The following is a 14651-nucleotide window of genomic DNA, read 5'->3' as shown; positions in this document are numbered from 1 at the left end:
AGCTACTGATTTTTAGTAGCCATAATATTCCTAATTCCAAAGGGAGAATTCTGTTTTAAGAAACAAGACAACATGCAAGGTGCAGTGGGGCACCCTTTAATCCAGCTACCCAGGAGGTTAAAGCAGATTGTTGAAAGCTCAAGGCTAGCCTGGACAACTTTGTGAGAAAAAATTAAAAAGGGATGGGAAGGCGCTCAGTGACAGAGCACCTCTGGGTTCAATCCCCAGTATTGAAAAAAAAAAAAAAGACGATGTGTTAACCACCAAGTGTAATCACAACTGTATTGACCTCCTTCTTTATATATCTTAATTTTTCCCCTGAAATAATATGGGAATATACACAACCTACAGATAAATTGATTTCAGAATCAAAGTTCACAGTGGAGAGGCCGACAATCAAATTCATTTAGTGTTAACATGGAGTAATGACAATCACTGCAGAGGAAACAAGTGGACTAAATAATAATTTTAGTTTTTACTCCTTTACCCTTTACAATTCTCTGGAGTTCAACATTTTCACTTTAAAAATCAATGACCGGAGTAGTGTAAGAGCTGTAGGTAGATATGTTGTCTGATAAGGGTTTTGTTGGCACTAATCTTCATTTTGTTTAAAAGAATCATTGCTAGTTTGCAAATATTCTTAATGGACCACACAAGGTGTTTAGGTTATTGCTTAAACACATCAAACCTTGCAATGAATTTGCAACATGGGCGATATTGATACAAATAACTGGAGAAGTTCAGTGCTTGAGGGTACTCAGGAAATCATTTTAAACTACCAAAGGCAGAGTACTAACGACCTGCATTTGAAAACAAAACTGTTGCGTTGAAGTGTAGCCAAACAAGCAAAAACACATGGTTCCGCGGGACCCCATCAAATGCATAAGTTATTTTGGGTCTACCTGAGGAGGGACAAAGACGAGAGAAGCCATTTAAGAGCAGTTCTGCTTTCTGCCTCTTTTGTTCTTGCCAGGGTGCCCATTTTTAAAGTATTCAAACAAAGAACCACAAACCGCCAGTCACACCATAATACCAGCTTGTGTTTACATTTTCAGCTCTCCGGATCGTGATCCTATTCAGTGCACACAGAGCGAGTGCTCGTGTACACGCGCCCGTCCGCCATCAGGAGGACTGCAACTGTAAACACAAGCTGGTATTTTGGTGTGATCACGCTAATATGGCGGTTTGTGGGGTCAAGGGGTGGAAGGTGAAGTATGGATCCAGAATTTCCTTGCTTTTGTCAGTTTAAGTCAGCCTGCTTACGCAGTAGCTGCTTTTCAAACTTGAATTCTAGCTATTTTAAAGAAAGGAAGACCTACCTTAAATAATTAGAGGGGCTACCCTACAGAACTGTCTTCCCTGGAACGTAGAGAAAGCTCCAGTCCTCAGAACCTTAAAAATTAGACCATGAAGGTCATGTAACAGCCAAGTTCAGAGTATAACCATGAGTTGACCACAGCCAAAAGTGTTGGGCAAAATAACCCAATGTCTTTACAGAACTTCTCAAAGGAAAACCACTTTGGTGGCTTGGCTTGTTACTAATTTAATCCAGAAAAATTGAAAAAAAAAAAAAAAAAGTGTTAATTGTCCATCCTATTCTGAAGAGAAATGGACTAACTTTCAGATGGAACTCAGAATACTTTTCCCACTTTGTTATTAAAAAAATTTTTTTTTCTTATTTAATTGCAGGTAGTTTACATATCCTAAACCACAGTTGTGCTAGATAGCTCCTTCAAGAGCATTTGAACTTTTAAGTACTATGGACATATCTTCAGTAGAAGTAATATCAAAATGGTATCCCAACACACTTCACCAAAGACAGGAAGTGAATCATTTGGAGAAGATTTATTGGAGCTCGATTGCTACAAAAACAAAGTCTAACAAACAAATAAGCAAAAATAGCTTCAGTCTCATTCTTTCTTATGATACATACAAGTAAATATAAGCCTTTTACTCTATTAATTTTTAAAAACTATAACATTTCCAAAGTCATCAAAGAAAGATAAATGTAGGCTTCAAGAAACTGGATGCATTTATCCTGCTCTTACCTCCTTTGAGTGAAGGTGACATGAGCACTGGTTATGCTAGTAATTTAAAATTCTGTTCCTGCTGACAGCACAGACATTTCCTTCAGTACGCATTGCTTATGTTTGTGTGAAAAATAGTCCTAAAGTATAAGTCAGTTATCAAACTGTATAAGAAAGTGGAAAACAGAAAGAATTTTTCTTTATATATTAACTTACTTCTAGTTCATCAGAATTCAGTTTGGAAAAAAAAAACTCAAAAGAAAAATTTCTTTTCAGGTGAACAGACTATAATCATGAGTGTATTATATATGTTACATACTATCCATGTATTTATTTAGTTGTTTCTTAGAGAACATACATTCTTATGACAACACTGCAGTTTCTGGAAATAAAATGTTCAAGTAGTCCTTTGGTTCATTACAAGCATGGAATTTTCAGCCAACTACATTTTCTTCAGAAGCCATCTTTAATTAATACAGAAAAATTGATCACTTCCTCCCTTTCATGCAAATGTGTTCATATGTAAATGTGTAATAGATGCTCACAAATATCTATATTGTTAACAGACCTACAAGTAAATATCTAGAATAAATAATCCTATTAGCTTATTTTAAGTGAAGTCATTTTTAGATCATCTTGCCTCTCCTATAAGACCATAAATTATTTAAAAATTTGAACTATACTTAAACTCACTTACAAGCATCACTTATTTTGTTGGTGCTCAATAAAGATGGTAGTACTGACTGGGTGAGATGACCAGTGCCGGTAATGCCAGCTGCTTAGGAAATGGAGGCAGAATGATCACAAGTTCAAGGCCTCAGCAATTTAGCAAGACCCTATTTCAAAATAAAAATTTTAAAAGGATTGGGCAAATGTTCAATGCTAGAACACTTACCTGGTATGCATAAAGCCCTGGGCTCAAATCCCAGTACCAGGAAGAAAAAAAGAAAAAAAAAAAGGGTGGGGTGGGGTGGGGTAGAGCCCTTGCCTGGCACATGTGAGGCACTAGGTTCAATCCTCAGCACCACATTAAAAAATAAATAAATGAATAAAACAAAGGTATTGTGTCTGTCTGCAACTAAAAAAATAAAATAAAATAAAATAAAAAAATAAAAAATAAAAAAAGGATGGCTTTACTGATTAAACAAGGAACAAGGAGGTGGTGGGTGGTGAGAAAACAGAATGTAAGAAGAGAGCAATGTCCTTAGACTATTAAGACCTAAGTAGGCTTTTTCACATTTTGTGTATCATTAGCGTTTTTTATTGCTTATTCTGCAACAATGTCTCCATTTTCCATAGACTTTAGAAATGCAACTCTTTTAGAAGTAAAAGAGGGTTAGATTTAAAGAATGAAGAAATAACTTGAATGATTAAAAACACACAAAAATTTCTCAATTCTCAATGCATTTTCCCTGCTTTAAGGTTTTGGTTTGCTTACTTTTTCCCTTGGAATGCTTTTACAGAAAAATGCATGAAAGAAGCTTTATTTTCTACTTCGTTTAGTTAAAAATTTTCCTTGCTGGGAAAATAGGTGGCTATTTCTAAGTCATTAGAGCAAAAGGGGGTAACTATCATTAGCTGGAACTATCATTAACTATCATTGGTTCCATCTTATTAGCAAAATACCTTTACATTTATAAAATAGAAGTAAGTTTTAGGAAATGATTACTTGGTTATTATTTAGTTCTTGGGCTGACCAGAACAGATTCTGTAGAGGTTAAATGGGTTAGGTGATGCCTGAATTTTCTTCTTAATAGTCTATGTTAGATGTCAGCTTAAAATGATCTTAAGTGGGGGCCCTTCAATCATAATAAACAAACAAGAAAAACTTTCCTCTTTTTAAGAAAGAACTCTGTTAACAGTAACTTGTGCTTCAGAGACAATAATGACAGATTTGGCTTAGATATTCGGAATTTTTTAAAATGGAGATCAAAACCTGTACCTAAAATCTAGTGAGAGTTTACATAGAACCAGTACATTCAAGCCTTTGTAACTTTTTAATAATTTACTTTCTTTGGAGGGCAATTTCTTACTATGTATCAGCATTTCTTATTCACTATTTCTCACAATAAAATAGATACAAAAATAATTTTAAGCTAAGTTTTAGGCTATATACAAGTATATGGGAAGGTAGAGGGTAAGAAATAAGAGATAAGTTATGTCTTTTGTAGTTGTTTTTTTGTTTTTGTTTTTGTTTTTGGTGAGTACTGGAGATTGAACTCAGGGGCACTCAACTACTTAGCCACATCCCCAGGCATATTTTTGTATTTAATTTAGAGACAGGGTCTCACTGAGTTTCTGAGGCTGGTTTTGAACTCGAGTTTCTCCTGTCTCAGCCTCCTGAGCTGCTGGGATTACATACAGGTTTGCAACACCTTGCCCAGTCATATCTTTTGTAGTTCTTATATTGTAAATGCAAAGGCATGGATAAGACTTAATTTCAGCGATAAAGAATACATTGTATGAGAGCTGCAATTACAAATTGGAAACAAGACTGGGAATGTACATATGAGGCCCTGGGTTCTATCCCCAGTACCACAAAGGAGAAAAAAGACAGAGCAAACATTTATATGTATCAATATCTACTGACATTCAAATAAGATATACTTAAAAAGAAAATTAATCCAGCCATATATTATTCAATATAAAACAACAGATAAAATGTTAACATGAGATGTATTTGCTAATTCAAACACATTTGAATGCATTTCATCTTTACCTTTTTGGCTGAAATGAATGGTCAACTGTATCCACCTATAACCTTAGTAAGAGAACCAACACTCCAGGTTCTTCTCATTGGTTTTTCTTTTTTCTTTCTTTCTGTCTTCCTCCTTCCCCTCCTCTTCCTCTTTCCTTCCCTCTTTATTCCTCCTCCACCCCCTCTCCCCCTCCTCCTCCTTCTCCTTCTTCTTTTAAAATAGTATCTATCACTGGGATAAATAGAAAGTTGCTCTTTTGTCCCTGAACAAAGAGAGGGACATAATCTAAGTGAAACATATCTCAGCATATCTTTATTTATTTTCCTCTTTCTGTTTTTAAGAGTTTTTTTTTGTTGTTGTTGTTGTTTTGCTTTATATTACTTTGTAATGGAATGTGTAAAGGGAGGAATAGCAAAATAAGACAGATAGTAAAGATTCTTTGTTTTACTTTAAAAATTGTCAGGAAATTTTTCCTCTATGTAAAGAAGTATTGTGGTAAAATCAGATTTATTTAACTATTAAATGTAAAAATGTATGCTTGCTAAAAATCAAAACAATATCCCAATTTATTAGAGGAAAAAATGAAAGCTCTTTCCCACATCTTAAAAGACAATCACCAATATACCTCCTCTGTCTCAGAGGTAAATACCACTAAAAGCTTGTTGGTTTGTGATGGTTGAATTCTGGTGTACCCCCAAAATTCATAATGTTAAAAGGTGGATCCTTTTGGGAAGTGAGTGAATCATAAGGATTCTCTCCTCATAGATGGGGTTGAAAGGAGTCATTGTCAATTCTCACTGTGGAGTCCATTGATACCATTTTTTATTTGTTTTAGAAAAAGTAGTGAAAGCTTGCACAAATGATAAAATAATATAAAACTAAACTGGCTTTTGAAATAGAAGACATCCTACATTATTTCCACATTGTTCATACTTCTACATGCACTGGTGTTTCTATGGCCATGAAAGCAAAGTTGTCATTTTTGTTTATACTCTCCTCTAAATGGATTGCTCTGACACTCACAAATGAAGGTGGGTGTGTCCCAAGGCTAGCCTCCAGAGGACAGCTGTAATGTAGTGTGCAACAAGGCCCTGCTCACAGTTGAAGAAGATGACACTACAATGGAATTAGCAGAAGATCATGGCCAAAAAAAAAAGTTGTCAAGTGATGTACTCTGAATTCTCAAATGAATAAGTAAATAAAAAAATTATTAATAAATTGGTTGATCTCTCTTGCTTCAATGGGAAGAACACTTCAAGGGGTATTCAAAATGAACATAGTAATCAATACACTTTGACAACCTATTGGTCTTGCAATGAAGTTTTTTGTTTGTTTTGGTACTGGGGATTGAACCTAGGGGTGTTTAACCACTGAGCAACATCCCCAACCCTTTATATTTCTTATTTTTAGACAGGGTCTCACGAAGTTGCTTAGGGCCTTGCTAAGTTGCTGAGGTTGGCCTTGAACTTGTGATCCTCCTGTCTCAGCCTCCTAAGTCACTGGGATTATAGGCGTGGCAACCACACCGATCTGAAGTTATTAATGGTTGGAGTAATATAATAAAAAGTGTAGAAACTATTGGAAGACTTCTAAGCAGTGAAGGATGTTTAATCAGGTAAAGATGAATAAAACAAAGAAGGAGCAGGCCTTCAGTTGGTCAAAATAAAATCTGTGAATAGTATCAGTGGTTTAGAAAGGATATTTTTTGTTTTTGGAAGGATTAATTGACCATTTATAATTACAAATGCACTGCTTTCTTACATGAAACTTACACAGTGGATTGTGAGTTGTGAATAAGCTAGTTTGAGTGAACTTTCCATATATATACATGCATTTCACCGAACCACAGACAGATAATTAAACACAAACAAGACCCCTTCATTCTTGCTTTCTACCAAAACACATTTCTTATGATGTTCTCTAGATTCATTGACAGGTTTATATTATATTTTTGAAAACCAACATTTATTTTTTCTTAATTCTCTTCTCTCTCCCTTTCTTTCTTTCTCCTACACAAACACACAGAAGAAATAGTGCTTCAGATGACTGAAAGCAAAGGGTGTCACAGTTCCTCCCAACTGTCCTTTGAGAATTTTTTTTTTGTAAATTACAGACCCCTTTTTTAAGTGCATTGAATATCTCCTTTCAAAATTCAATTTTTTAGAACTAATAATATTTGAAAGGACATTTTAGTTTTAAATTTGTCTTTGGGGGACAATTTAAAATATATGACTATAAAATTAAGCATCAAAATAGTGCTTAAAAATAACCCCAAATTTCTGTTACAATCAAGAACAAATGTGGGCTGGGCATGGTGGTGCATGTCTGTAACTCTAGCTACTAGGGAAGCTGAGGCAGGAAGATCACAACTTAACAAGACCCTGTCTCAAAATAAAAAGTAAAAAAAGGCTGGGTATGTAACTCAGTGGTAGAGTTCTGGGTTTAGTCACCAGTACCACACACATACACACACAATAACACTCAAAAGAATTTGAATAATTTGAGTAACATTTGTTGGATGCATTTGAATAATAGCCCCAAATGATCCATAGAAATCACTGACCAAATGTGTTCCTAATGTAGCTATGGTCATTTGTTGAAAAGAAATTAGAGTCAGGCACCTGTGTAATTTTATTTCACATGCAAAAGTATATAAACATGTCATGTATTGCTATGATGAAGCTACATAATAAATACTTCAGTTAAATTATTAATGAAATTGCAGATTAAAATATTAGGCAACTTATCTTGAGGTAACTTCAGTTAAATTATTAATGAATATTGCAGATTAAGACTGAGGTAAAATCAGAGGCTCATAGTGTTAGGTTCTCTGGCTGTCAGTGATCTTCAGTGATAGTTTTAACCAGACTGATAATTGTTAATTCTCTTATTTATAAAATCAAATATTTCTCTTTCCAGAGATAGAAGGGGTTTTTTTGGTGGGGGAGAGGTACTGATGATTGAACTCAGGGGCATTCAACCACTGAGCCACACCCCCAGTCCTATTTTGTATTTTATTTAGAGTTGCTTAGCGCTTCACTTCTTGCTGAGACTAGCTTTAAACTCTTGATCCTCCTGCCTCAGCCTCCCTAGCCTCTGGGAATACAGGTGTATGCCTCGGTGCCTGACCCAGAAAATAGAAATTTTAAAACCTTTCTTAATATTTATCTCTAGTGTTTCCTTGGTCCTACTAATAATCAATATTTCCATATGATATAAATTGTTGTATTAACAACAATTTTTGCTTCTTCTTTAGAATAGATAACCACACTTCAGCATCTTTTCTCTGAAACTATATTACAATTGAATGTTAATTGCCATGCCTTAGCTTTTGTTGTTGTGTTGGTGTTGAACCCAGAGCCTGCTTCATGGTAACCACATGCTCTATGACTGCGCTGTACCCCACAGCCTAACACCTTGGCTTTTTCAAATGGAATAATGCCAATTCCCTTAGCTTGCTTCAAGGACCTAAATTAGATCTATTTCGTTATGTTTCTATTCTTTGAATGTCCAACAGTTTCTCTACATTCTTTAAAAATGTGATCCAAAACAGGAAATATTTGTCAAATGGAAGTGTAAATAATACATGATACAGAGGAGAAATTGTCCCTTGCTTATTTAAGATTATTTGTTTTCACCAACATTGTTGCCAAAAATGAACTTAATATACCTAACTTGCCAGACATCATGGCTTTGCACTATAGTACATGGTAGAGTGTCAGTTGTTTCCTCTCATGATCACATGACTAATTGGGAGCTTCCTCTCACAGCTGCTGCCCAGCATTGTGGAAGATCATCACACCACAGCCTGGGAAAAGATCAAAATTCAAAATTTGAAGGAACTGAATATGTAAAATCAAAAAATCATAAGTCAAACCATAAGTCAGGAGCCATCTATATTTCATTGAGTATTTTTTATTGAGTATTTATGAATGTAAATTGCATTTACTTCTTACAAGCATATAAATATATATATATACATATATATATGTATATATATAAAACCATTGTCCTCATTTGAATCAGTTTTTTTTTTCAGAATATTAACCACCCCCACTTAATATAATTTGCAAATTGGTACAGTATAGTTTTGGCTTTTTCAAATATACAGAAAATATGTTGATGGGTTCCAAGAGTCATCCTTCCACCTTCTGGGGAAACGCTTTGGAACAAATTGCTTAGTAGTCTAAAAAGTATGACCAAGAAGATCTTTTCCTCAGATTATTAAAGAGATAAACAAGTGCTATATAATCCAAAGTGTACTTATTTTGTAATCAAATGTTACCTGAAGGAAAAATTGGAAGAGCATAGTCAGAAAAGTTCTTTATTTTTATTTTATGTTGTAGTACTGAGAATCAAACCAGGCCCCATGCATGTGAGGCATGTGCTGTACCACTGAGCATTTGCCCACCCATTTTAAAATTTTATTTTGGAACAGGGTCTCACTAAGTTGTCCAGGTTGGCCTCAAATTTGTGTTCCTCTTGCCTCAGTTTCACTAGTAGGTGAGATTAAAAGCATGAGTCACTATAGCTGGTTTAAGAAAGTCCTTTAAAAGAAAGAGTGATAGGTACAGGAGCTAATCTACCTTTCCACATATTAATATGTCTTGCAAAGATATCTTAAGTGTTAAACTGTTAGGAAGCAGATAAACAGTTATTGCATTAGCAAATGCTGGGTACAATGTGTTTGATGTTTGCCATCTATATTAGTAAATCTTCAGAATTGTCTCATTTTTACATGGAGGAACCTGAGATTTAGAAATCTAGCTCAGGGTAGTAGTTTGTATTATTTGTTTGTAGGTCTTTGGTCTTTCTAAGTCCATACCATACCTTCCCTGCAGAGGCAATAGACTTTACATCCTCATTCACATAGGGTTATCCATGTGATCTTTCTCACACCAACGCCATGTGGATGGTAAAGAGAATGTGCTCAGGTGAGGTATAAGAATTGTGCCAAGTCTCAGCCAGCCCTCATGCACTCCTGCCATCCATCAGGAGAACACCATGTTCTAGGGAGCTGATGTTATGTCACCCTAAAAAAAGACACATGGAGCCCTCATAAACCTGGCTTGAGCCCATTGTGTTCAGGAAAAAACTACAGTGTAACAACTGACTAGATTAGAATAGATAATCGTTCTAAATCATTGAGATTTGGGAGTGGTGTTTTGCAGCACTATTGCAGCAAAACCTGAAAAATATCTCAGAATTAGATGGCTCATAGAGGTCAATGAACAGGATATAAAATCTGGAACCATATTATATCTTTATATCTAGGAATGTAGTAGAGAAAATAAGGATTACTCAAAAATGGTGTAGGAATATTAACTAACCATTGGGGAAAATATATACATATATATGTATGTATGTAATATATATAAATAAAATATTTATATAAAATATAAATATAAATAGATAAATATGTATATAAATATATATATAATATATAAACATATTAATATATATAATATATATTAAAATATATTTTTAGATGCTGATAGACCTTTATTTTATTAATGTATTTATATGTGGTGCTGAGAATCAGACCCAGCGCCTCACGCATGCTAGGCAAGCACTCCACCACTGGGCCACAACCCCAGTCCAATGGTTAAGTTTTTATACCTTAAAAATAACTTTAAATAGATTAAAAATATAAAGATATGAAAGATAGTTAGAAAAATCTAGATGAATATAAAGAATGTGTTTCTAAGAGTGATAGCAGAGTTATTAGATACAGTGACAACTTAAAAATTTGATTACATAAAAAACTATGGACAAATGTCATAAAAAGGTAGAAAGACTGAAGACACACTAAAAACATATATAACACAAACAGAAGATTAATATTTTTAATCTTTAAAGTCAATACTAGTAAGATGGAGACTCCAAAAGAATAGCAAGAATAATAGTTAATTCACAAATTAGAGAATAGTGATAGACTTTAAATATGAAGACATGATAAGTCTCATTAGTAATCAAATTCTAGAAATTAAAAGGATAGTGAAATATCATTTCTTTCCCAACAGAATGTAATAAATTTAGGAAAATAATATTAATGCTCCATATAGGAAATGATTGAGAGTAAAATCATTATTTTTTTGGGGGGGGAGGACAATTGACAATAACACATATTTTAATTTTAAGACAAAATATGCAGATTCGTTGATCTAGCATGGCATTTTCATTTATTTTCTTTCTTCCTTCGGTCCTTTTTTTTTTTTTTTTTTTTGGTATGGGATTTACTGGCCCCTGGTGGCGGGGGTGGGGGATAGGATGGGGCTTAACCACAGAGTCACATCCCCGACCCTTTTTATTTTTTGAGACAGGGTCTCATTGAATTGCTTAGGGCCTCACTAAATTGCTGAGGCTGGCTTTGAACTCACAATTCTGCCTCAGTCTTCCCTAGTCACTGGGATTACATTTCTTAAAGAAGAAATGTGTCAAATGTGGAAAGATATAGTACAATATTTATTGTAAAAATTTTGAAGCTATCTAAATATTAATCATAGAAAATTGACCAAATAAATTATAGAACATCCATAAAATTAAAAAAAAAAACTTATTTTAATGGTAGCCATTCAGAATCATGGTCATCTATAACATTAAAAGACAGCAAAGAGCCCAGCGCAGTGGTGCACGCCTGCAATCCCAGCAGTTTAGGAGGCTGAGGCAGGATAGCAAGTTCAAAGCCAGCGTCAGCAATTTAGGGAGGCTCTAAGAAACTCAGCAAGATTCTGTCTCTGAATAAAAGATAAAAAAGGGCTAGAAATGTGACTCAGTGATTAAGCTCCCCTAGATTTAATCCCCAGTATAAAAAAAAAAAAAGTAATGATTACAATTCAGAAAAAAGGGAGTCTATAAAACTGTATAGTTTCCTTTTTATAAATATGTGATATAAATATTAATAAAATTAATTCTTAATAAACTGAATTTAATTTATGGTCATTTTTTGTCCTTTATAATAAAAAATAAAAGTTTGTGTTGTTGATCTTCATATAAGAAAGTACTTTCCAACATAATATTAATGTTTTTTATAATAAGAATATATTTATAGTCAGAAATAATAGCAATAAAACACTTTCCTTTTTGGAAGGATACAAGCAAGTAACATCTTCTGCAAATATGAGAAAGTCTACAGGACTCAAAATAGGTCATGTCTATTGTTTCTTCCTTGTCTAGGTTCTCATAAATTATTCATGGAATCCTATCTATACTAATAATTATTTTTTATTCATTACTCCTTTGCTTTACTTTTCAGAAAATGACATTATATTCTGCAGTCATTTATATTATAGAATATTCCTCATAAAAGCTATTTTTTAGAACATGATTACATGATTCAAAAAAATTCACTTGGATGAAAGCAGTTACATTGACTAAACTTAGAGTAGTTTTACATAAACCAGAAATTTTATTCTGAACTTGAAATGCTGATTACTTTAGGATTTTTTTTAAAGGTTAAAGTCCAGAAAATTTCCAGCTGTGGTGCAATACACCTGTAATCCCAGTTACTCTGTAGACTGAGGCACGAGAATAACAAGTTCAAGGTCAGCCTGACTACCTAGCCCTGTTTCAAAATAAATAATAAAAAGGGCTGGGAGTATGGTTCAATGGTAGAGCAATTGCCTGGCAATTCCCAATCCTGCAAAAAAATTTTTAAAAAGTAAAGAAGCAATGCCTAGAAAGTTGTTTTCAACTTTTTAGAAAAAAACTAGAAAATAGTCTTCAATGAAACTAACTTTAGAAATGAAAGTAATTATGTAATATGTATATTGACATTATGTATGTTTATATCTCTGTCAAATTATAGATACAGATACAAGTATATAAAATACAAGGATAAAGTAACAAACTACAGAACTTATGTAGAGACTGATAGGAAGAAAATTCTGAAACTTTATTGAGGTACATAAATTTTTTTTGTTTTTCTTTTTTAATTTGTGCTAGTTATACATGACAGTAGAATGCATTTTGCATAAAAATTTTTGAAGTGTATTTCTATAGGGGTAAATGGTAATATTATAAGGATGTCTGAATTCATTTGTAAATGTAAAGAAAATTCTACTTTGAATTTCCAATGATTTTTGTGTGAGGTGCTTGGGATGCCCAGGGTGTTGTACTTACTCACACATATTAGGCGACTGAGCAACATCCTTAGCCTCTTTCCAATTAATTTCTAAAGAGCAATGACATTAATTTTTTTAATTATGAAAATAACAGGCTTCTCATGAAAAATTTAGGCCATGAAGATTTACCTCCCCAGAGGTAAATCAAATTAGCTTAAAATTATGGTAAAATACACATAAAATGAAATTTACCATTTTTAACCATTTCTAAATGTACAGTACAGTGGCGTTAAGTACCTTTGCATTGTTGTGCAACTGTCAGCACCATCCATGTCCAGAATGTTTTTCATCTTGCAAAACTGTTAAACAATAACTCTACACTCTTCTCTTACCCCACCCCGGAAACCATCATTTCACTTTCTGGTTCAATGAATTTGACTATTCCAAGTACTTCAAATGAGTAAATGAATTATATAGTATTTGACCTTTTGAGTGTAGTTAGCTTTTAAAATATCTTTTTGGGAAGATGTTTTAAAAAGACTTTTCTTGATTGAAATTGTAAGAATAATGCTCCTTCATGGTAGAAAACCCAAACAGCATAAAAAGATCCTTTATAGTAAAAAGCAAAAGTTGCTCTTGCCTATAATCTCCATGCCTTCACACCAAATGTAATCATTGTTAATACATTTTTTGGCTATTTTTTTTCCAGAAATTTTGCATGTATCTCTAAGGCATATACACAGAGTATGCACACACTCTGCTTTTTGTGTCTTTTTTAATTTGTAAGAGGGATAATATTACACATACTGTTCTTCACTTAATATATCTTGGGCATTTTTCCATAGTAAAACATATGTTCTCAAGTGAATCTTTTTAATTTAATAAAGTAATTTTGAAGTGTATGAAAAAATAGTCAAGAATGACAAAGAAATTTTTGAAAAAAAAAAAAACTACTGAAGAAGGACTCAATAGCAGGTTTAAGAGTGTATAATTACAATATTGTGATAAATGTGGAAGAATAGAGAAATTAGTGGAGCAAAAATTAATCTCATGAGCAGATCTTGGAACATAAAAGTTTCAGCTGGATTCAGAAGTCTTTTTGAATCAGTAGGAAAAAGTGTATAATTCATAAAGATGCATGGATAATTGCTTAATGACTGAAAAAAATGATTTAACTCTTACATGATAAGCCCAAATAAATGGCAGATTTATTAAACCATTAAATGTATAAAATGAAAACAAAAAGAAAAACAAAGCAGTCATCAAATATGTAGTAGAAAATATAACTGAATATTTATCTGAATTTTGAGAGGAAGGTTCTTTAAATATACAAGCAAAGGTAGAAATTTTAATGAAAACCCTTGAGAAATTGACAATTTAAAAAATGTTCTTGGGCTGGGGAGATAGCTCAGCTGGTAGAGTGCTTGCCTCGAATGCACAAGGTCCTGAGTTTGATCCCCAGTACCGCCAAAAAAAAAAAAAAAAAAAATGTTCTCTCTGATAAGCTAACACACAATAAAGGGGATGGAGAGAGCACAGAAGTTTATTGGATTAGACAAAGGTGAAGGGAAGTGGGGAAGGATGGGAACAGGAAAGACAGTAGAATGAATCAGACATAACTTTCTTATGATTATATATGAATTCACAACCAGTATAACGCCATATCATGTACAACAACCAAAATGGGAAATTAGGGGCTGGGGTTGTGGCTCAGTGGTAGAGTGCTTGCCTAACATGTGTGAAGCTCTAGGTTCAAGACTCAGCACAGCAAATAAATAAATAAATAAATTTTTAAAAAGATCCATTGATGACTAAAAAAGTTTTTTTTTTTTTTGGGGGGGGTGCTGGGGATAGCAAAAAAG

The 14651-nt window shown here is 33.6% G+C and overlaps 1 protein-coding gene across 3 annotated transcripts in view; it reads right to left on the bottom strand.

The window, feature by feature from the left end:
* Positions 1 to 14651, bottom strand: part of TANK (TRAF family member associated NFKB activator) — a 136940-nt gene that overhangs the window by 30452 nt on the left and 91837 nt on the right. Inside the window, exons 8-10 of one of the 3 annotated variants that reach the window (XR_013762531.1) lie at positions 9557 to 9759; positions 8397 to 8534; positions 1827 to 2191 (exon numbers count right to left, since the gene is read on the bottom strand). Coding sequence is in view for 1 of the 3 variants with exons in the window: in XM_079131808.1 (XP_078987934.1) it covers positions 8523 to 8534 (12 nt within the window). In the remaining 2 variants the exon portion in view is untranslated. Of the gene's footprint in view, positions 1 to 1826; positions 2192 to 7344; positions 8535 to 9556; positions 9760 to 14651 lie in introns of those variants that run through there. The other 2 variants (XR_013762530.1, XM_079131808.1) reach the window with 2 other exon arrangements.

Source organism: Sciurus vulgaris (genome assembly GCF_902686455.1).
Source record: "Sciurus vulgaris genome assembly, chromosome: 3".
Classification (NCBI taxonomy): Eukaryota; Metazoa; Chordata; class Mammalia; order Rodentia; family Sciuridae; genus Sciurus; species Sciurus vulgaris.
Note: the sequence above shows the minus strand (reverse complement) of the source record. Positions and strands in the feature narration are given on the sequence as shown.